The sequence below is a fragment of the Cupressus sempervirens genome, chromosome 1 (assembly GCF_028749045.1).
Source record: "Cupressus sempervirens isolate cs-2001-9-10 chromosome 1, ASM2874904v1, whole genome shotgun sequence".
NCBI classification, from domain to species: Eukaryota; Viridiplantae; Streptophyta; class Pinopsida; order Cupressales; family Cupressaceae; genus Cupressus; species Cupressus sempervirens.
The window spans coordinates 356,234,052-356,257,766 of record NC_143118.1 but is presented as its reverse complement, the minus strand read 5'-3'; the positions used below and the strand labels follow the sequence as shown (position 1 = coordinate 356,257,766).

General features: G+C 34.4%; 1 protein-coding gene across 5 annotated transcripts in view; it reads left to right on the top strand.

The window, feature by feature from the left end:
• LOC149577720 (uncharacterized) overlaps nt 1-23,715 on the top strand; it is a 94,925-nt gene that overhangs the window by 32,274 nt on the left and 38,936 nt on the right. For 3 of the 5 annotated variants that reach the window (XM_089825239.1, XM_089825246.1, XM_089825233.1), the window contains 2 exons: nt 15,543-15,680; nt 15,783-15,872. The exons of the other annotated variants lie outside the window; for them this stretch is intronic. In XM_089825239.1, coding sequence (XP_089681365.1) covers nt 15,543-15,680; nt 15,783-15,872 — 228 coding nt within the window. The remainder of the gene's footprint in view (nt 1-15,542; nt 15,681-15,782; nt 15,873-23,715) is intronic. 5 annotated transcript variants of the gene reach the window in all.

The window sequence follows — 23,715 nt, the reverse complement described above, 5'->3', positions numbered from 1 at the left end:
TTTGTTATTAATATAATTATTATTATTTCTTTTTTCAAAAGACGTAAGCCTGAAAATTAATATAATTATGTTGCTCTCAAAATGTTTTCATATATAATAACATATATTCATTCTAATGTAGAGTGGGTAGTTATTTTTTGTGCTTATATTACTTGGAGCTTTCTCACAGATGCATAATTGGGATGCTTAAAAACTTAGTATGATAGGTCTAAGTCCAACTTAAATTAATAATTAGTGACATCTTGGTAGTAAATTTAATGTCAACATTTATATTTAATTTTCTAATATTTGTACTTAAATTATTATAAGTTTAAAGAAATCTAAAAGATTCTAATAGAAAATGAGAAAGATTGAAAAACAACTTGAGTTTTCATTAAAGCATAAGATATAATTTTTTTCAAAAAATGAATAAGAACACTATGAAGATAGAATTTTTTAAATTTTTTATTCATGTAATGAGTTTGTCTTATTTCATTGAAAATCAAATTTCTTTTAATTTTTTATTTTCAAAATAAAAACATTGAATGATTTTTTACAATCTTACATTATCTCTCAATTTTTTTGTTAATATAAAAGAAAATAATATATATATTTAATTACTTTTAATACATATAAATAAAATAATATCATTACATAAAACTTTGTTTAATATAATTGTCATATTATAATATAGTATTATAAAAATAATCAAATTTGATAAAAGTTGGGCTCGTTTGTTCCAGGTGTATTATCATCCCTTTATTGCCAACCTTTGAAAAATTGTGAATGGTATTTTTTTATGTTTGTTTTGGAGTTTGCGATAAAATTGGATCTTAGATGCAGTCCTTTAGCCAGGCACGTATCCAAGTGAAAATGTATGGCAATGCAAGTACATGACAGCTTTCACAATAAGCCATCTCAATGCCCATTCAATTCTTGGTTGGCATGGTCTTGAGTCACATAGATGTATGTAGGGCAATGTGAATTTGACAAATTGAATGCCGTTAAAGTTTTTGTTAATCTGATCTTTGTATTAGAGGGAGGGATAGCAACCTGAATGTGGGTGTTCATCAAAGGTGTCTGCATTCAAGTTAATTTGGTCTCCCATTTAAGAATCAATAGTGGAAGAGGCTTGAATAGCGCCGCAACTATTTAAGATGCCCAATTCACTTCAATGATGGAACAATAAGCTATCCAAGGCACATGCATGTTGGCTAAAAATATGCATCTAACTGTCATGTGTCAACACGTGGCTTGAGATTTGTTTGCAAACAGAACGTATGGCATTTTCAGCGGTGCACCTGTCTTGACGTCTTGGGCTCTTTTGTAAATGTGGCATCAAAGTTTTTATACAAGTGCATTTGTTTATTCCTAGACAATAGGCTCTTAGGCAATTGAAATGAAAAGCATCAAAGTCTGATGGTATATATAGTAGGCTCAAAATCAGCTACCAAGATTTGGAGTTCTAGGAAGGAGAATTTCAAAATTTTCCTTAATATTGTATTTTTTTGGTTGGGTGATCATCCCTTTTGCCATCTGAGTGGAGTATGGAACATCTTCTTGATCCAAGCACTAGAAATATAGGAAGCAATATAGAACAATTTTTCTGTCAAAATTCGGCATATAAGAAAACTTTTTATTTGCTTTTACTCATGATTTTTTTGAGCATAGTTTTCAGCACTAGGTGGCCCAGCATAGATCCAGTAGCAGTTGCTTTCGGTGAAGCCGTTGCTAAGTTGTAGTTTTTTTAAAGAGCACTCTACTGTGTCTCTGCCGTTTCTCATCATTGTGAAAGCAAATTTGCAGGGCAAAATAAAGGTGTCGATGACACATGCTCTCACAAACATAATCGGGGAATTCACGCCTCTGAATCCGTCAAAGGGGAGTTTCAGTGAGAAAGTGAAGAGTAACATGAGCTCTGTTCTGCAATTCATTTTGAAGGATGAGTTTCCCTCCATGGCGGATGTGTTCCCGTATTACACGTACGATAGCAACAGAGACTAGTATGACTTAGATAGCGCTCTGTTGAAACCCTTGAGGCTAGGAAATAGCCGAAATCAAAATCCCACTCACATTTAAGAACAAAATTTACCTAAATATGTCGGAGATCTGGATTGCAGGAGGGAAAAAAAAGGCTTAAATGCATAGAAATGAATTGGTCAATTTCCTTCAGCTGCAATTACATTTGGGTAGTCAGGTCATCTGCAAAAAACACAGCGAAATGGAGGAAGAGGAATTGGATAAAGATGAGGGACTAGCATTTCCTCACGATTTCGTTAGAAGTTTCTAGATATATTACAAATAATGTTTTTGGCTGAAATGAATTCGAAGAAGTTTCGAGAGACCTTTTTTCCTTATTTTTGAGTTTAAAAAATATATTTACCCCTGGTATAATTGCTGCTAGCCAATGAGAAATCAAGAATTTTTGATTGAAAATTTAATTTAAAAATAAAAGATTTTTTAACCTTAGAGATTTATTAGCTTCGGTTGGAAAAACAATTCGATGGTGACCACCACCGAAAACATTAGTACCCTGCCTTATGCAAGGCAGGGACTAATAATATAACAAAAGTACCTTTAATTAGTTACTTTAATTAATTAATATGGGGCTCAAGTTAATAATATTTGTATTTGTGGTTCCGATTGATTTAGTATATCTCGTATCCATTTTTATTTAATTGTTTCCGTTGGTAGGTGTGGCCGTCAGCTATCTTTGTACACCTTCAGAAAGGTTTCCCCGATGGGTATTTGAGCACAGCTTGTAGGTAGTATTTGGTATGTGATTTGGTTTATTATTTCTCTATACTGCGAATTCCTGTTGGGATTTCTCTGTTGTTCGCTATTTCAGAAGTGAAAGATCTTCCCTACTTGGCTCTTCTAGTTTCGGTGGGATTCATCCATCACCCTATTCCGTTTCTATGGTTTGGCTCGGATCTGGCAAATCAGAGCAGTATTTTATCTATCATTGTATCTGGCAAATCTGATGTGCTATTGTTATTTCTCTATGTGCAATCATCTGCAAATAGTTATTGGTAATGAGTGGTCTTTCTACATGGATGCATATAATACTCTAGCGCAGCGATCACATTCTGTCACTCTCCACCCATACACCATTGACTTGCAATCGTTTGGATCCATCAACCCTCACTGTACGCCTCCCTTAGCCTACTCCATATATCGTATGACCCTCATACCTCTCTGTCACACAACGTATTGTCAAGTTTGTTTCTATCGTACACTACCACCGTACGACATCTTGAGATCTATCGTATGGACACCTTCTGTCCACCATTTCCACCGTATGACCCACACCATTCGGTTCACATACCCTTTTGCTACTTTCTTACCATTGTTCGGACACCCTCAAACACCGTGTGACGTCCAATATTCACATCCACCATGGGGCATCCAACATCTACCGTACAGTCCACTTAGTATCATTGTACGAAGTCCTGCCACCAACACCATACGGACTTGTGCATCACCATACGGATTCTGCCAATACCATACAGACACCTTCCTGCATTACTGTATTGACATCACCGTTCCTGAGAGTCACAGTCTTTGCATGAAGTTTTCGTTTCTCTCCTATGTGTTTGCAGAGTGTGAAACATCACCATTTGACCTCTCTCAACCTACTCCATATAGCGTACGACCCTCATACCTCTCTATTGTTGATGTATAGCATCAATAGAAGTAATGATGCTCGTCTCATATATACAAATCTGTATTAGGTTTCTCTGATAAATGTTCATTGTTGTTACTTACATATATATAAATGTGTGTATGTGTGTATTGTTTAGATTAACATACATTTAATGACATTATCGGTAGATAGTAATATTGGCAGATTGTATTATATCAGTGACCTTTATTGTATCGACAATGTTGTATCAGCAAACATTATAGTATCGGCAGTGTTGGATTATAACACCAATTGCTTTGTGTACATGTTAAGTTACCTTAACAAATGGTTGTTAGTTGTGCCACTGGAGAGGCATGGCTCTTCGTGGCCAAAGGCCACGTAGAATCATGACTCTACGGGGGTCATGACATTTCACCAATATCAAAATGAATAGACAGATCGCTGAGGATAACAATCAATACAAGGCATTATAAGTCCCAACGATCTGCACTATAATCACAGGATCATTCTCAAACTTCTCCTCTGCACTCTTTGCTGAAAGACAGTACGGGTTATCAGCAGTCTTCATTGGAAGATCTTTGTCATCTCAGCAATCATAGAACAGTCACCATTTGAGAAACAATTCTATTCTGCAGTAATACAAGTAAGAGTATCTATCATTATTTATTGTAATAGTTTTGTCTATCAGAGATCTATAAAAACTAACATGGTATTAGAGCCATTCTAATAAGAAAAGCTGTTACTCAGAATTAAAATCTAAAGTCTCAGATTTACAAAAGCTAAACTATATTATTAAATCAAAATGGTGAATCATGTGAGACTAGAAGTTAGGCTTGAGGGTGCATCGAATTTTTCATCATGGAAAATTAGAGTTATGATAATATTAAAAGAAATGGAATTAGAGAGTATATTGAAACAAACATATCCTATGCTTGAAAATGATCTAGAAAAAGTAACATGGAAAAGACACAATAAGAAAGCAATGAAAATTATAATAGATTCTGTAAAAGATCATATTCTACCATCCATATCCAGTCTCAAGACTACATTTGAGATGTTCTCCACTATAAGAGATACATTTGAAATCAACAATACTAGTGGATTATTAACCCTAAAACAAGATCTACAATATATAAAAATGAAAAATAGAGAATCTATTACATCTTACTTTCTAAGGATTTTTGAATTAAAAGATCAACTTGCAACAATGGAAAATTGAGTTGATGACAAAGAACTTAGCATGATAGCATGAAGAGGTCTTCTTCTATCTTGGGAAACATTTATTCGAGGTTTAAACTCCCGACCCAAACTCCCTAAATTTGATTTACTAAAGAATGAATGCACCCAAGAAGAATCAAGATTAGTCTCAAGAGGACTAAGTACAAATCAAGAGGGAGACATTCAAGCACTTCATGTAAATTCAAACAAGAAAAGAAAATTCAAACATAATAGAAGGGAATCTGACAAATCGTATAAGAAACGTGATTGGTCCAAAGCTAGATGTTTCAAATGTGATAATATTGGTCACTCCCATAACTTATGCCCTGAAAAGAAGAGAACTCAAGCAACCTTAGTAGAAATCAAAGGAGAGGAAGTAGAAAAAGAAGAAAGAGAAAACTATGCTTTTTACTTAGCCCTTTCAAGTGAACTAAACTCAAACCACAACACTTGGATCATAGACAGTGGAGCATCTCGGCACATGACCGGTTTTAAAGACAGATTTGAAACTTTCTCAGAACAATCCTCAGAAGAAGTTACCATTGGAGATAACTCTACTCATCCTATCAAAGGCATTGGCTCCTATTCAATTTACCTAAATTCACAAATTACTCTCCAACTCAAAAATGTTTTATATGTACTAGGAATAAAAAGAAACCTAGTCTCTATTTCTGGTATTGCTGATCAAAGATTCAGAATCACTTTCCAATAGGACAAAGTTCTATCTTGGCCAAAGAACTCTAATATCAAGAAAGCCATTTCCATCGGATTTAGAGATGGAAGTCTATATAAACTTTGTAATAATCAAAACCTAGCTCTTAGTCATGAAACTTCAAATTCCACCGAAATTTGGCATAGGAGGCTAGGTCACCTTCACTATCGTGCATTATCATCCAGAGGAAAAATTGTAAAAGGTTTACCTAGTCTCAAAACTGATCACTTAAGTATTTGCAAAGGATGTGCTTTAGGCAAAAATGCTAAGCAATCATTTCCTAAAACTATTCACAAATCAAAATCCATTCTTGAACTGATTCACACTGACCTTTGTGGTCCTATGTCTATACCTTCTCTTAACGGGTGCTTCTTTTATGTAATTTTTATTGATGATTACTCTAGAAGAACTTGGATTTACTTTATGAAACAGAAAGAATCAGCTGAAGTTTTATCAAAATTCAAAGAGTTCAAAGCCCTAGTTGAAAATCAGTCAGGATAGAAAATAAAAATTCTAAGGTCAAACAATGGAGGTGAATACATCTCTGATATTTTAAAATTTTTTTGCATTGTTGTTGGGATTAAGAGAGAGTTTTTTGTACCATATAATCCTCAACAGAATGGAGTTGTTGAACGTAAAATTAGATCAATTGTTGAATCAGACAGAGCAATGATGCACGATCAAAACCTTCATACTTCCTTCTGGGCTGAAGCATCTAACACTGCAGTCTACATTCAAAACAGATGTCCACACTCAATATTAGAGAACGCCAGTCTTGAAGAAGTATTTACGGGCATTAAACTAGATCTAAGTCATTGAAGAATATTTGGATGTCGTGTTTATATCCACATTCCTAAAGAGAAAAGAACAAAACTAGAACTATTTGGAAAGAAGGGGATACTTATTGGATACAGTGAAACAACAAAAGGATACAAGGTCTTCATTCTAGGTCAAAAAACAATTGAGATTAGCAGAGATGTGAAATTTGAAGAAGATATCGCCTTTAATATTTCTAGAAACAATGATGAATCCATTACTGAATCTATTCTTGAAGTAGATGAAAATCACCAAGCAGAAATTGAGAGGGAGAATGATATTGAACCATCCTCTTCCACTACGTCTAATCATGAAGATTCTGAAAAATGTCAACAATAAAAAGAGGCCACTTTGGGCTAAGAAAATGATAGAAGAAAATCAGGTTGAACCTAATGAAGTGATACGAGAAAGTAAAAGAATGAGAAATCAATCATGTTATGTTGTACTATTAATTGAATTTATAAAAACTGAACCTTCAAATGTTAAAGAAGCACTTTCAAATTAGTCTTGGAAAGAAGCAATGATTGAAGAATATAACTCCATACTAAAAAATGATGTATGGGATGTTGTACCAAGACCAAAGAACAAATTAGTTGTTTCTTTAAAATGGTTGTTTAAAATTAAGCATGCATCTGATGGCAGCATTTAAAAGTACAAAGCCAGATTTGTAGCATTGGGTTTCTTATAGAAAGAAGGCATTGATTATGAAGAAACATTTGCACTAGTTGTTAGAGATACTTCAGTTAGAACCATTTTGGATATCGCAGCATCCAAGGGATGGAAGGTTCATCAAATGGATGTCAAAACAACATTCCTCAGTGGCGAAATTGAAAAAGAAGTTTATATCAAGCAACCAGAAGGATTCAACACTCATGACAACAAAACTCATATTTGTAAATTAAAGAAAGCTCTTTATGGTCTGAAACAGGTTCCTAGAGCGTGGTATGAAAGGATAGACAACTATCTAATAAAGTTAGGATATTCTAAAAATGAAGCTGATCCTAACTTATACTTCAAAATAGATGGTGATATGATTATTCTTGTGTTATATGTTAACTACATTCTTCTGAATTAAGGAAAATATACAGTCGATATTTTAACAAAATTTGGAATAATGGAATGTAAACCAGCTTCTACTCCTATGGAAGTCAATCTACACAAGTTGAAAGATGATATGATCAAATCAAAACCTCCAAATTCTACTTACTACAGGCAGAATATTGGATCTTTAATGTATTTTGTGAATACTCGTCCTGACATATGTTATGCTACTAACATCTTGAGTCAGTTTATGTGTGCACCAAAGAAGATACATCTGCATGCAACTAAATACATTTTGAGATATCTAAAAGGTACTATTGGCATGGGAATCAAATATGGTAAAGTCAGCATTGAACTTCATGGATATTCTGATTCCGATTGGGCAGGCAATCCTATTGAACGTAAGAGTACTTCTAGATGTTGCTTCAGTCTAGGATTAGGTATGGTTTCTTGGTTCAGCAGAAAACAATCTTGAGTTGCATTAAGTTCTACTGAAGTAGAATACATTGCATCTTCCTTGGGTGCTAGAGAAGCAATATGGCTACGAAAGTTGTTAGTAGATTTGTTCAAAAGACCTTTGAAGCCCACTGTGATTCATTGTGATAATCAAAGTTGCATCAAACTTTTCGCTAATTTAGTTTTCCACAATCATTCCAAACATATTGAAATTCCTTACCACTACATTAGAGATATGGTGGATCGAGAAATCATTCAATTGGAGTACATCAATACTAATGACCAAACAACAAATATCTTTACTAAGCCTCTTGCTAAAGTGAAGTTGAAATACTTAAAAGAAAAACTTGGTATGATTAATTTGTAATATTGAATACTGAATTTAAATTTTTAATTCATGTGAGTTTATGCTTCTATTGTTGTTTAGTTGCATCAGATATGTAATGCAAGGTGACGATCTTTCATGGACATATATATATATATATTCAAAAGATAATTGTTTGTAAGGCGATAATCTTGCAAATGATAGGCCTGTTATCATAGACATCTCTAGATATTGTTTCGGACAATTAGAGATCATAGATAACGAACCCATTATGTTACCATGGACATCTCTAGATATTGTTTCGGACAATTAGAGATCATGGGTAACGAATCTATTATGTTATCATGGACATCTCTAGATATTGTTTAGGACAATTAGAGATCATAGATAACATATCCATTATGATTATTCTAGATATTGTTTCAGACAGTTAGAGATTATAATATATGTTATGATAGTATTCATAGCATGTTGATTTTAATTATTTGACTAGTTACTGTTTTAGAGTGTTAAGATTAGATAAAGTGTTCAGATATTCTATTTTGAAATCTAAAGGTGTATTACTTCTCCCTTGCTAAGAGAGAGTGTTGATGTATAGTATTAGTAGAAGTAATGATGCTTGTCTGATATATACAAATTTGTATTAGGCTTCTCTGATAAATGTTCATTGTTGTTACTTACAGATATATGTGTGTGTGTGTGTTGTTTAGATTAACATACATTTAATGACATTATTAGCAGATAGTAATATCGACAGACTATATTATATCAGCGACCTTTATTGTATCGGCAATGTTGTATCAGCGAACATTATACTATTGTCAATGTTGGATTATAACACTGATTGCTTTGTGTATATATTAAGTTACCCTAACAAATAGTTGTTAGTCATGCCATCGTAGAGGCATGACTCTTTGTGGCCAAAGGCCAAGTAGAGTCATGACTCTACGGGGGTCATGACCCTTCACCAATATATAAATGAATAGGCAGATCGCTGAGGATAACAATCAATACAAGGCATTATAAGTCCCAGCGATCTTCAATATAATCACAGGACCATTCTCAACTTTCTCCTCTGCACTCTTTGCTGAAAGACAATTAATATATTCACTCTATAGTATGGGTTATCAATAGTCTTCATTGGAAGATCTTTGTCATCTCAACAATCACAGAATAGTCACCATTTGAGAAACAATTCTGTTTTGCATTTATACAAGTAAGAGTATCTATCATTATTTACTGTAATAGTTTTGTCTATCAGAGATATATAAAAACTAACATTTGTCACACAACGTACTGTCAAGTTTGTTTCCACCGTATACTACCACTGTACGACATCCCGAGATCTATTGTATGGACACCTTCCATCCACCATTTCTACTGTACGGCCGACACCATTCGGTTCATATAACCTTTTGCTACTTTCTTACCGTTGTACAGATACCATTAAACATCGTACAACATCCAGTATTCACATCCACCATACGGTCTCACTTAGTATCACTGTATGGATTCTGCCAATATCGTATAGACACCTTCCTGCATTACCGTACGAACATCACCGTTCCTGAGCATTACAATCCCTTCATGAAGTTTTCCTTTCTCTCTTGTGTTTTTGGAACATAACATCACAATGGTATTAGAGCTGGTGATTCTGCTAGCGTATTGGGAGAATGGAGAGCTTTGACTTGGATTACACTATGGCTTAGTTTCGAGTCGACTGGAGGGCACATCTGTTAGTAAAATACTCCAAGAATACTTTTGCGTGCTAACTATTGGATGGTCAAGTACAGGATGACAGATAAAAGGTGGTTGGCGAAATCATTTACCACAAAGACAAAATCTACTTGGTACCTGAGTCCAAGATGAAGGAAATGATTCTAGAAGAAGATACTTGCACAAATATCATTGAACCAAGGCTTGATGATCAACTTGATGGAAATTTGGGTTCTACCAGCGACCCTCCAAATAAGCAAGCTCTACCGGTAGTTGTTCAGCCTCACGGTGATGTAGATTCGATCGAGGATTATTTGCAGGAGCGATCTTTACAGTTGGCTAATTATGAGGTCTATTCCCTAATGGCTTTCATGATGGATCATATAGATGAATTTCAAGTCTGGGATCTTGGTGACTTAGGACAAGACAATATTTATATTAGAGTGGCACAATGAATGCTTAACGACAGTGTGGTGCAAGGGAGGTTTGATGACAATTCACTCATTTCGCCTACATGTTTGGTTTGGGATCTTGGTGACTTAGGACACAACAATATTTATATCAGAGTGGTGTAGCGAAAGTTTTACGACAATGTGGTGTTGCCAAGGATTGATGTCATTTCACTCATCTCTCATCTCGCATGCACGTTTGATTTGGGACCCTAGAGTTATTGACGTTTCGTCCGATGATGAATTGCTTGAGGGCAAGCAATCTTTGGGCAGCGCAGATTTGTCATGTCCCCAAATTTGAATGTAATAATTAAATTAAATTAATTAATTAATTGGTCCTAGAATTTAAATAATGTAACAAAAGGACCTATAATTAGTTACTTTAATTAATTAATATGGGGCCCAAGTTAATAATATTTGTATTTGTGGTTCTAATTGATTTAGTATATCTCGAACCCATTTTTAGTTAATTGTTTCTGTTGGTAGGTGTGGCCGTTAGCTATCTTTGTACACCCTCGGAAAGGTTTTCTTGATGGTTATTTAAGCACGGCTTGTAGGTAGTAGTTGGTATGCGATTTGGTTAATTATTTCTCTGTACTGCAAATTCTCGTTGGGATTTCTATGTTGTTCGCCATTTCAGAAGTGAAAGATCCTCCCTACTTGGCTCTTCTGGTTTCGGTGGGATTCATCCCTCACCCTGTTTTGTTTGTATGGTTTGGGTCGAAGCGGCACTTTATCTATTATTGTATCTAGCAAATCTGAAGTGCTTTTGTTATTTCTCTATGTGCAATTATTTGCAAATAGTTATTAGTAATGAGTGGTCTTTTTGTGTGAATGCGTAAAATACTCCGGCGTAGTGATCACATACCATCACCCTCCACCCATACACCTTTGACTTGCAACCGCATGGATCCATCAACCCTCATCGTACAAAGTGTGAAACATTACCGTACGGCCTCCCTCAGCCTTCTCCATATATAGTACAACCCTCACACCTCTTTGTTACACAACGTACTGTCAAGTTCGTTTCCATCGTACAACATCTTGAGATGTACCATACGGACACCTTCCGTCCACCATTTCCAGTGTATGACACACCATTTGGTTCACATACCCTTCTGCTACTTTCCTACCATTGTATGGACACCCTCAAATACAATACGACGTCCAATATTCACATCCGTCGTGGGACATCCAACATCCACCGTATGGTCTCACTTAGTATCACCATACAAAGTCCTGGCATCAACACCATACAGACTTGTGCATCATGTACAGATTCTGCCAATACTGTATAGACACCTTGCATTATCGTACGAACATCACCATTCCTGAGCTTCATAGTCCGTGCATGAAGTTTTCGTTTCTCTCCTGTGTTTGGAACAGAACATCACAAATGGCATACAATAGAGGTAGTTTGTACATCTTGGCGAATGCTAGAGGACTCTGTATACTGTGCTAGTAATGAAGTCATTTTGAATTAGGAACGTGCCTTTATATTGGTTTTCTATTGCAACCGTGGTATTTTTTTCATTGGGTTTTATATTGCCTTACAAGTTGTTTGATATAGAAAGTATATCCGAATGTATTCTATTGAAATCTAGAAGTGATCTGCCAAGTATATGACAAAATTGCTCTCAGAGATTAAGGATAAAGTCTCCATATTTCATCCAAGTTTTTTTTCCCAAATGTCTTTTTTATGAATTTGTTGTTCTATGGTGAAAATTTGGTTTAGTATGAAAAGTATTTGATGTAATGCCTCTGTAGAAATCAAATAGTCCTGTATCTTATGACAGACAAGTGTTTGATTAAATGTATGTTCAATATCCTTGTGTTTTGCATTGAAAATTTGGAATCAGAATTAGTGGAATAGTTAATATTTCAGATTGACATGACTAACCCAGTGTTTGATGGAATATTGATGCTATGCTTGTAAGATCTATGATGCAATTTTGGGGTTAGAACGACTAGGGATTCTTGCAGATTAATTTTTAGTACTTGTTAAGTTGATAAGTACGAGATATTTTTCCACAGCAAGTCAAATTTTGATATTTTTAACTGTGTAGTTTTTAAGTTAAACTCATCGACTCATGTCTCATGAGTAGTGATTCACACGAACCCATCTCTCATGACAATAAATGGAACACTTAGCACTTGTTGGATCTTACCAAGTCTTTATTGAGTTTTAGCCACAATGAAAAATTTGGGCTTGTCAAGTGCTTTCTGAGACTGAGTTTATGAGGTATGATCAAAACAAATCACAACAACATAAAATACTTCATAAATCAAAATAATCTTAATGATAGGTAGTAGAAGTGGATCAGCAGATTGCAGGCATATGTTTTTGACATTGTTTATGTCAAAGGGAAGAAAAACATACTTGTTGATGGCAGATGCACTTTTAAGGAGGCCTTACATATGCTTTTTGATAGAGATTTCTATTGGTTGGAGAGTTAATTGCAGAAGAGTATGCTTAAGATTCTTGGGCAACAAAAGTTACAAGAGGCACACTTCATGATGAAAAGTACACAGTGGTTAACAACCGGATCATATGCAAGGGTGGAATTCATCTTGGTGCCTTCTCCATTGCTTAAGGTGAAGATAATGAGGACTTTCCATGATGCACCTAGGGCTTCTTTAAGTCTTACTGACAAATTTGGAAGAGGTATACATTGAACGGGATGAAAAATGAAGTCCTTATGTACATAAAAAATGCCCCACTTGCCAACATAATGAAAATGAGCACACTTACCCAACTGGTTTACTTTAAGTCTTACTTCTTCCTAATTAGAAATGTGGTGGTTGACAAGTTGACAAAATTCACTCACTCCTTTTTCATTTCAGTGACATACACAACTACAAATGTCACTGTTTATTATTTAGGGATATCTTTAGATTTCATGGGATGCCCAACAGCATTGAGACTGATAGGGACAACAAGTTCCCAAGTATCTTTTGGTAGGATCTCTTCAAATTGAGTGGGACTGAGCTCACTTATACCACCAGCTATTACCTACAGACAGATGGGCAAACAAATATTGTCAGCAAAAGGGTGGAAAGGTATCTTAGGAGCTATGTTTCTAGGGTAGCAAAGGGCTTGGATCAAATGGTTACACCTTGTGAGTATTGTTACAGTTCCACTTATCAAATTTCTATCAGGATGTCACCATTCATCACTTTGTATGGGTTGGAGGCCTCTAACTTCATGGATATACTGTTTGGGATAGGAGAGTGCCCAAGGAGAAGCATATATTACAAGAAAGTTAGGACATCATGAAGTCACTAAAGGAGAATTTGCAACGTGCATGGAATTGATAGAAGTTGTACATTGACCAACATTGAATTGGGTGCAATTTTGAGGTTGGGGACATCATTTATTTGAGACTGCACACATTTAGACCAGTTTACTTTCAAGAAGAGTATAGCAAAGAAGCTCAAGCCTAGATTCTTTGGTCCATTCAAAGTGTCAAGGTGGGTTGGAGAAGTTGCCTATGAGCTTGTTTTACTAGCAATAGCAAGGTTCACAATGTGTTTCATGTATCTCTACTCAATAAAGCACTTGTTCATAATGTGATTCCCTCATCCGAGTTGCCACGATTGAATGAGCAAGGGAAGCTGATATTGTTCTAGAGGTCATCATTGATACCGAAGTCTTCGTAAGAGGGCCATCAATTTTTTTTTTGTTAAATGAAGAAACTTGCTAGAAAAGGATGCCAAGTGGGAGAGTGCTTTGATTTTGCAACATCCAGAGTTGAGATTGTTTGAGGACAAGCAATTCTAGGAAGGGCAATTTGTAATGTCCCTTTCTTAGCAGGTGAAGTTGGTGGACCCTTAGCCTATTCAATGGGTTCTTGTAGGCTATTGAGTTAGGGGTAGGGAACCTTGGAGGCAATTTTGTGTTGTAGTTTTGACAATTGGTGATGGTAAGTTGAGCTCCCACAAGGATTATGTGTTGACTGCCCTTTTCTATAGTGATTTTTGGATAGTTTTCCAATACTTCCTATTTTTAGTTAGTTTCAAGGCCCACAAGCCTAGTTGACAAGGTTTCTATATTTAGTATGGTCAGTGGGTTCAATTTTGATGGCTAACTCAATATTTTGCATGGTCTTGGGGCTTTAAATTAAATAGCAATAGTTTATTAACTAATAAAATTAAATTTCTAAATGTATTGTTATTTTAATTTATTAACGAGGGACACTAAAGGGTCAGTTACAAAATTTAAACTAACTTTTAATATTGTGACCTTATATTCAATGGGACATTGGAGAATAAAAGGAAGTGAATTTTATTAAATAAAGTGTGCTTGGAAGAGTGGGTTGAACTTCTTGGAGGATAATATAATAAAGTACTTTCGGAATTCATTTGGCATGTTGAGTTTATAGTATTGAGTACTGATTTTTTGTAGATGAAATTGCTTCCCTTTGGTCAGTGAGGATGGGAATCCTTGTAGCTGACGTTCTCCATGTTATTGGAAGACAATCAGGAGAATTAATTGTTGTTTCCACTTAGGAAATGGACTTCATTGTGAATCAGTTTTTGGCGACGAATTAATCTATAGCTTCTGTTTATTCTTGAAGATATGTTATCAGTTGCAGATTTGAGTTTGTGGAAGGATTTGAAGGCAAATATCTCATTTAATGTGGGTTGTACTTCCTCAAGCTTTCCATACCTCTTGATGGGAGTCTAGGGTTTTTATCTTGTTGTTCTGATGTGTTTAGGGTTTGCAAACCCTATTCTATCATCAGCGGGGAATTTGGAGGTGTAGGTCAAGCAAGACATCTCAATTTCCAGTGTCAGAGTGCTGATTTTCAAGCCAGTTCAGTTTATTTCTATGCTACACTTTTCTAGGTGTGTTGGAATTAGAGATGTAATGACTATTTGTGAATTGGATTCTTGTTATTGTTGCAGTAAATTGTAGCTCCAAATCATAAATTAAATCTGGAATTTTCAGTAATCTTATGTCTCAATATTGTTCATTTTCTAAGTTTGTTAAAGTACCACAATATTATCTCTTTATCTACACTATCATTGTCATTTTCGTATAGCAAAAACATTTCAAAACACAATCAAAAAATGAGAAAGAAAGAAAGCTCAAACATGGCTGCATATTACACCCATTCTGATTAATTTAATGCTTTGTGTGTTTCTTAGATGTGAAGATTCTAAAACTGAGTCTTTGAACAGTGTGCAGATGGGCACCTTTTTTGTTTTCAATGTTTAAGGAAACATGTAGAAGAATACACATTTGGAGGTTTTCAAGCTCGTAGTTCTTTATGTTGCCTAGATACTAATGGCTGTAAGGAGTCATTTCCTTTGTCAGAGGTTTGTATGTATAACAAATACAAACATTATTTTCTCATCATAAAAAAAGAAAATCTAATATGGTCTAAAATTGATTATGAAGGGTGAATTTTTTTCTTTTAGATACAAAGAATTCTTCCAAATGATGTTTTTGAAAAATATGAACGACGCTGGGCTCAATCTGAAATTGATAGCGCCAAACTTAAAGATCTGGTATGTCTTATGATTTATTATATTGGATCATATGCAAAAGTTTGTGTGCTTTATCATTTGTTTGACTTAGATTTTATGATCTCCCTGTCATACAAGACTTGAAATTGACTGACCTTAGAAGTTAGTCACCTCTTCTTATATGACAAGGGCATGCCATAAGATTTGATTTAAAAGTGGTGTTTTGGTTTAATAGCTTTTAGGAAATGCATTCTCAACCTGAAGGTATTAGATTGAGTTTAATTCTAGGATCTTCGTGACAACCAAGATCTGAGTTTGATTGTAATTAAAGGTTCTCCATCTCTTCTTCTATGGCGTAAAAGTTTATTTATTTATATATTTTAAGCTTGATTTCTTGTAGGAGATAAATTTCAACTAAAAGGTCTTATATTATGTACATAATTTTAAGGGAAAAATATTGTTCGATAATTGTTGTATATTTTTAACGTCTAAAAGTTGGGATTGTCTAAAGGATTTTTTGAAAATAGAAATTTGAGTGTTATTTTGTTTTTTTTCCCTATAGATACCCATGTTTAACAACACTTATGCTTATCTTTTGCATGAGTCATGCAATGTGTAAAACTGCTTTTGATGTCCATATTTATATTCGCACATTCTTAAGGGCAAGGTAAGAAATTCATATTAGTATTGGAAAAGTTGAGTTTTATACAATAGAGAAGAATGTGTGAAACCACTTTTGATGTCCATATTTATATCCATGCTTTCTTATGGGTGAGTCAAGAAATTCATATTAGTATGGAAAAGTTGAGTTATACAATAGAGAATTCTACATGCATTTTTTTTAATCCATAAGAGTTTTCCCAGGTAAAAATACTACATGTCATCTTTCGTTCTATTTGTTTTATCATTGTTCAGATTGTGTTTTCAAACAGGTTTATTAGATTTCTTTCTCTACAATTATAATAGATTAATGAGTTTTTTTACGATTCCTGAAAATTATCACAAGTTTTTAGAAATTGCAAGTGTACATAATTATTATAGTGACCAGGGAAATAACTTACACCGAAGAAACGCCCTATTGATCTTTTTCGTTTTCTTTATTTATTGTATTTATCTGTCTGTTTAGTTGAATCAGATTTCTTGGAAAAGATTAGAACTTATTCTACTGTCACAAGTTTCAAGCCCTTTAAAGTTCTAATAAACTCACAAAACCAATTCTTTGGAAGTATTTCTGTATTTTTTTTATATCACCTTGATTTTATTTTCTTTTACATCTTTGTGTTATAAATAATTAAGTTCTAAGCTGATGTGGAGTTAAAAGTTTTTAATATGAAGTTCTTCATCAAACGCAGGTGTGGTTGAAACTTTTAGGAAGTTAGATTTTGTGTTCACTCTGGTTGATTATTTTGATGTGGATTTGCCTCTACAAATAACTTGCTCTATGTTCAAATTGCATTGTAACATGTCTGCCATAGAGTATCTTTTATATACAAAATGTAGATACACTTTATATTATTTGTGTGTAGAATTGCCTTTACAAATAATTTGGTCTCTCTTTAAATCCCATCGTAGCATATTTCAAATAGAGTATTTTTTTATTTACAAAACATACAAGACACTCATTATTTTCAAACATATTTCCATAACCTATGCACCTGTTTCGTTCGAGAAAGTTAGAAGACAACAAATATTTTTGTTCTAAAGATTGTAAAGAAAAAGAAGTTACATAATCATCTGAAGTAGCAGAATGTCTGCTAGCATGCAGGGGCTTCTACTAAACTAGGTTTTAAAGGCCACATGGGGTCTTACTGAAAATATATGCTAAAGACCATTACGTTTGTATCTTTTCATTTGCACCATACAAAACAACCTGTTTAGTAAATACAGATCTTTATGTTAAGGAAATAGGATCTTTATAGAGAAAAAATCAATGCACTTATATATCACACTTGGATAATCGTTATATCCATATATTACAGTTATACTGTAATGTTCAATATTCAAATCAGAATACAATGTAATGGTGATGATTTGTATCGGGTGACTGCTGGTAATCGCTATGCCCTTGATATTGATATGATTATCTTCAGTCACCGATAGCATTTACTAGTTATGTACATGGAGAGTCAATATCCATGGAGGGACATGACTTTCCCGTGGCATATGCCACAGAGAGTCATGGCATGTCCCTCCATGGACTTGACTTTGGATATATTCATAAACACCGATCAATAACTACCGGTTAGTCCTTAATCTAAACTTTCAGTGAAGATTTGATTCCATCAGTATTATTACAATTAATTTGATCCATATCCATATATATATATATATATATATATATATATATGTATGTATGTTAGTGAATATCAATATATATATATATATATATATATATATATATATATATATATATATATATATATATATATATATATATAATTTCTTATATATATATATATATATATATAGTCTAAAAACTTCAATCCGAATGAGACTATAATCTTAACGCTCCCTCTTAAAAGGAGGATTGAAGTTATCAGACTATTACTAAATTTATGAATAAGTTACACGTTAAGAGATTTCAATCTCAAGTTACAATTTAGTCATACCGAGTTTGTTCCTGAAGTATTCGATTTTCAACTTTGCAAGAGGCTTGGTGAAAATGTTTGCACTTTGTTCTTTAGTGATAATGTAGATGAACTTGATAACATCTTTGTCCACCATGTCCCTTATATAATGGTAAGGAATCTCTATGTGCTTGGACCTGTTATGGAAAACTAAGTTAACTGATAGTTTAATACAATTTTGATTGTCACAGTAGATTATGGTGGGCTTTAGTGGTTTTCCAAATAGTCCATATAAAAGTTTCCTTAGCCATACTGCTTCACGTGCTCCCATAGAGGCAGCCATATATTTAGCTTCAGTGGAGCTTTGAGCAACTGCTGACTGTTTTCTATTGAACCAGGATATCATAGCTGATCCAAGACTAAAACATCCTATAGTACTCTTACGATCAATAGAATTGCCTACCCAGTTTGAATCGCGATACCCTTGAAGTTGTAACCTTGTATTTGTATACTTCAATCCAAGTCCAATTGTTCCTTGTAGATATCTTAAAATATGCTTGACAGCCATTAGATAGATCTTCTTGGGTTTACACATGAAATGACTTAACACATTCGTAGCATAGTAGATATCTAGTCATATATTTACCAGGTACATAAGAGATCCAACAATTTGACGATAGTGAGTAGGGTCTACAGGTTCTGAATTTGCTACTTCACTTTTAAGCTTATGAAGGTTAGTTTCCATTAGAGTTGAAAGAGGCTTACAGTCCATCATCTTGAATCTGGTCAATATATCAGTAGTGTATTTTCCTTGATTTAGGAAAATATAGTTCTCTTTCTGCCATACTTCTAGACCCAGAAAATAATGTAGAAGTCCAAGATCCTTCATTTCAAATTCAGCTATGGTCTTGTTTGCATTTGGCTATAAGGTAGACTGCACCTATTATCAATAAGTCATCTACATAAAGAACAAGAACTAACATGTCGTTGCTAGATATTTTGAAATATATGTTAGGATCAACTTCATTTTTTGAGTACCCTAACTTGGAGAAATAGCTATCTATCCTCTCATACCAAGCCCTGGGAGCTTGCTTAAGACCATAGAGAGCTTGCTTTAGTTTGCATACATAAAGCTTCCTATCATGTGTGGTGAACCCTTCAGGTTGTTCTATATATATACTTCCTCTTCAATGATGTTGTTCAAGAAGGTTGTCTTTACATCAATTTGATGTATTTTCCATCCTTTGGATGCAACAATGACAATTATCGTTCTTACTGAAGTGTAATGTGCAATTGGAGCAAATGTTTCTTCATAATCAATTCCAGCCTTTTGAGAAAAACCCCTTTCAAAAATTTGGATTTTTGTTTTTCAATGCTTTTGTTAGGTGCATACTTGATTTTAAACAGCCATTTTGAAGATACAACTGATTTGTCTTTAGGTCTAGGGACAATATCCCATACATCATTTTTTAGAATGGATTAATATTCCTCTACCATTGCATCTTTCCATGCTTGACATTTTAAAGCCTCCTCAAAATTAGTTGGTTCTGTTTTTTTGAGTTCTGTTATTAAGGCAACATAGCATTTTTGATTTCTTGTTTTCTTATTTTCTCTAGAAACCTCATCTGGTTCTACATTGTTCCCTTCAATCATTTTCATGGCCCATAGTGGTCTTTTTTTGTGATTCAAGACTTCATCATTCTCAACATTAGATGTAGGCGTGTCTTTGTCTTTGGAAAAACTCTCCCTTAGATTTCCAGTTGAATCATCTTCTATAGTGTTCTCCCTTTGATTCTCAGTGTCCTCGTCTTCTTTGTTTAAGGATGTTTTGAAAGCAATATCTTCGTCAAACTTAACATACCTACTAATTTCAACAGACTTTTGTCCTAGAATATATACTTTGTATCCCTTAGTTGTTTCACTGTAGCCAATGAATATGCCTTTTTTTTCTGGAAGGTTCTAATTTAGACCTTTTCTTTTCGAGAATGTGAATTTAGACTGGACAACCAAAAATTCTCATATGATTAAGATCTGGTTTGTTCTATGTGAAGGCTTCTTTAGGAGTTACATTTTCTAATGTTACATGAGGGCTTCTGTTTTGAATGTATACTGCTGTACTTGCTGCTTTGGCCCAAAAAGACATAGGGAGATTTTGGTCATGAATCATGGCTTTTGCAGCTTCTATAATAGTTCTATTTTTATTTTTCTGCAACCCCATTTTGTTGAGGATTATAAGATACTGTAGTTTCCCTCTTAGTCCCAATAGAAATACATAATTCTTTGAAGATGTCAAATGTTTATTCACCTCCATCATTTGATCTTAATGTTTTTCTTTTCTTTCCAGTGTGATTTTCCACAAGGGCTCTAAATTCTTTGAATTTTTGTAAAACTTCATTAGATTCTTTAAGTTTTAGAAAGTATATCCATGTTTTTTTAGAGTAACCATCAATGAAAGTCACATAGTACAACAATCTCCCTACTGAAGGCATTGTCATGGGTCCACACAAATCAATGTGAACAAGTTCTAGTACAATTTTTGACTTGTATTTATGTAGTGACCCGTACCAGTACTGTAATAAATTCAATCAGTATTGTACTGTCCCGAATCCAATTTTTTCATTTTACCTTTTAATTGTACATCTCAGAGAAAGAACCCATTTAACAAATAACCAGCAATATGAATAACAGATGAAATTCGAGATAGGTATCTACTCAAACTCACTCTTAAATAACACACTCAACAATACATCCACATGCAGATGAAAATAAGAACAACAAATAAATCCGAAGCTCTCTCCAATAAATTTGTCTTTTCAAAAATGATACTAAAGACTCAAGCATAAGGAAAATGCAGTACAAATCAAAGTACTAAACCAACAACCTTCCAATCAGTCCGGAAGCATGTTATTGTCTTACTCATCAGCAGTATAATAACCAACAACTTCTAAGTAACTTCTAAATCGTTATTGTATTATACAACAACAATACAATAACCATCCAACTACAATCCAATTTTATACATAGATTTTACAGTCAGATTGGAAAACAAAGAACCTGTAAACTCAATGAGACACCTATGTCGATATCTCCACGGACAATGGGTTTGCATCCATTGCCTGCCTGCACGAGGGGCTATGTCCTCACACGGGTTGAAAGCTCAAGTTTTCTGAATGACTCACAAGAGAGAATTGAAAGCCAAAATAATAAATCAAGCATACCCAAAAGAATGAGTCTCATCTCCTTTTATCTTCACAACAGTGACTCTTCAACTTCTCCCTAATAAATCGTCTTATTCCTCCTCGTCCTCTTGTGACCACATGAGATATTAATTTGACCTTTAATAATAAATCTCTAGGTAACATAGTCAAATTTAATATTGAGAATTCGTTCCTTCTTAATAATTCTAATGTTCCCAAAGAAGGGACATTACAATTTACTTAAAGGAAAATATCCTTTCTTATTTTTTCCTAGGGCACACCCTTTACAAATACTAATGTGATCAAATTTGAGATTAGGTATGCCTGTAGTGATTTTCCCTATGGTAGGAAGAACGCTAAAGCCAAGGTGCCCTAATCTTCTATGCCAAAGTTCATTTGAGCTATGGACTTCATGATTTAGCGCTTGTTTTTCTTTAATACTTAATCTGTACAAGCTTCCATCTCTTGATTCTATACTAATGGCGTTCTTTATGTTGGAACTTTTAGGTCAGAGTAACACTTTATCCTCATTGAAGATGACATGGTATCCTTGGTCAGCTAGACCCGAAATGGAGATTAGGTTTCTTTTTATCCTAGTACAAATAGCACATCTTTTAATTGGAGATTTTCTCCTATTTTTATTTGTAAGGAGCAGGTCCCAATTCCTTTTACTAGATAAGTAGAATTATCTCCAATTGTGACTTCTTCTATGCAATACTCTCTGAATGTCTCAAATTGATTTTTGAATCTAGTTATATGTCTTGAAGCTCTGCTATCTATTATCCAAGTATTATTACTTGTGTTTAATTCACTTGACAAGGCTAAATAGAATAGAGGATTTTTCACTTCATGAGATTCAGCTAGGGTAGCTTGATTTTTCTTGCTTTTTGGACAAAATCTTCGAATGTGAGCAAACTTATCACATCGATAGCACTGTACTTTAGATAGATCTCTTTCCTTGTGATTTTGAGAATTATTTCCTCTCTTTGGTTTGAACTTCCTCTTCTTTCCTTTGTTTCTAGAGTTTGTATGTAGTGATTGGATCTCTCCTTCCTTATTTGTGCAGATTCCTCTTGATAGTAGTCGTGACTCCTCTTGAGTGCATTTGTTCTTTAGTTGATCAAATTTTTGAAGTGAAGGTGTTGATGTCAGTTTTGTACCACTACATAACATATAGCAATTGAACACTTGATATGGGATATCAAACACTCAATTCCTCTCTTGAAAAGTTTTACTCATGAAGACATGAGAATAACTCCAATGTTCCTTACACCTGTGGATACTAACTCAGTTATATTGATGTGATTTGTTGGTAATCACGTAGGCGGCCATACATTGTTCATTCAAGGATGACTTGGATTTTGGGATGGTGATGATGATTTTGTATGAATGCCAGATGATGTTGATGGTGGCGGTGATGGTGGAGGGTGTAGCGCCAGATAGTGTTGATTGCACAAGGAGACAATAATGCTTCTAATGACTTTTACCTTCCTAACTTTTTGGAATGAAATCCAGCTACTCAACTACTTGCTATTCTACTCCTACTCCTATGAATGAAAAGATTAGCAAATGGATGGAGATTGAATCTAATGAAAGTTTACCAGCGGCTCTACCTCCATAGATGCAATGATCCAAAGGGAAAAGGACTAGTTTACCACACAAGGCTTCCTAACAAGCTACTAGGATGCTAGTAGCCTAGTTTATAAATCCCTATCAAACATCCACTAATATTACCATGCAAGTATCCATCTACTCCTAACAACTTTCTCAAAGTGAAATCTACTTTAACAACTTTTAAAGGAAATCTAGCATTAACTATTTGGAAGTAGAAACCATGTAATAACACCAAATGTTCTTAATCACCATGCAAGTCACAACAATGATAAAGAGAAGCAATTTTGGTATTATCTTAGCAACAATTTCTCTTTACAAATGAGAGCAAATGGCCTTATATAGAGGCCAAAATTTACAACTGATGGTAGAGATAAAGAGGCAAAACCAACGATCCAGATTGGATCCTAGAAACCCTAATTAGGGTTTCCACCCATCGGCCAATGAGAAGATGCCACCTCATCAATGGACCAATGAAAAAAAGGAAAAGTGGCAACCAATGAGAAGGCA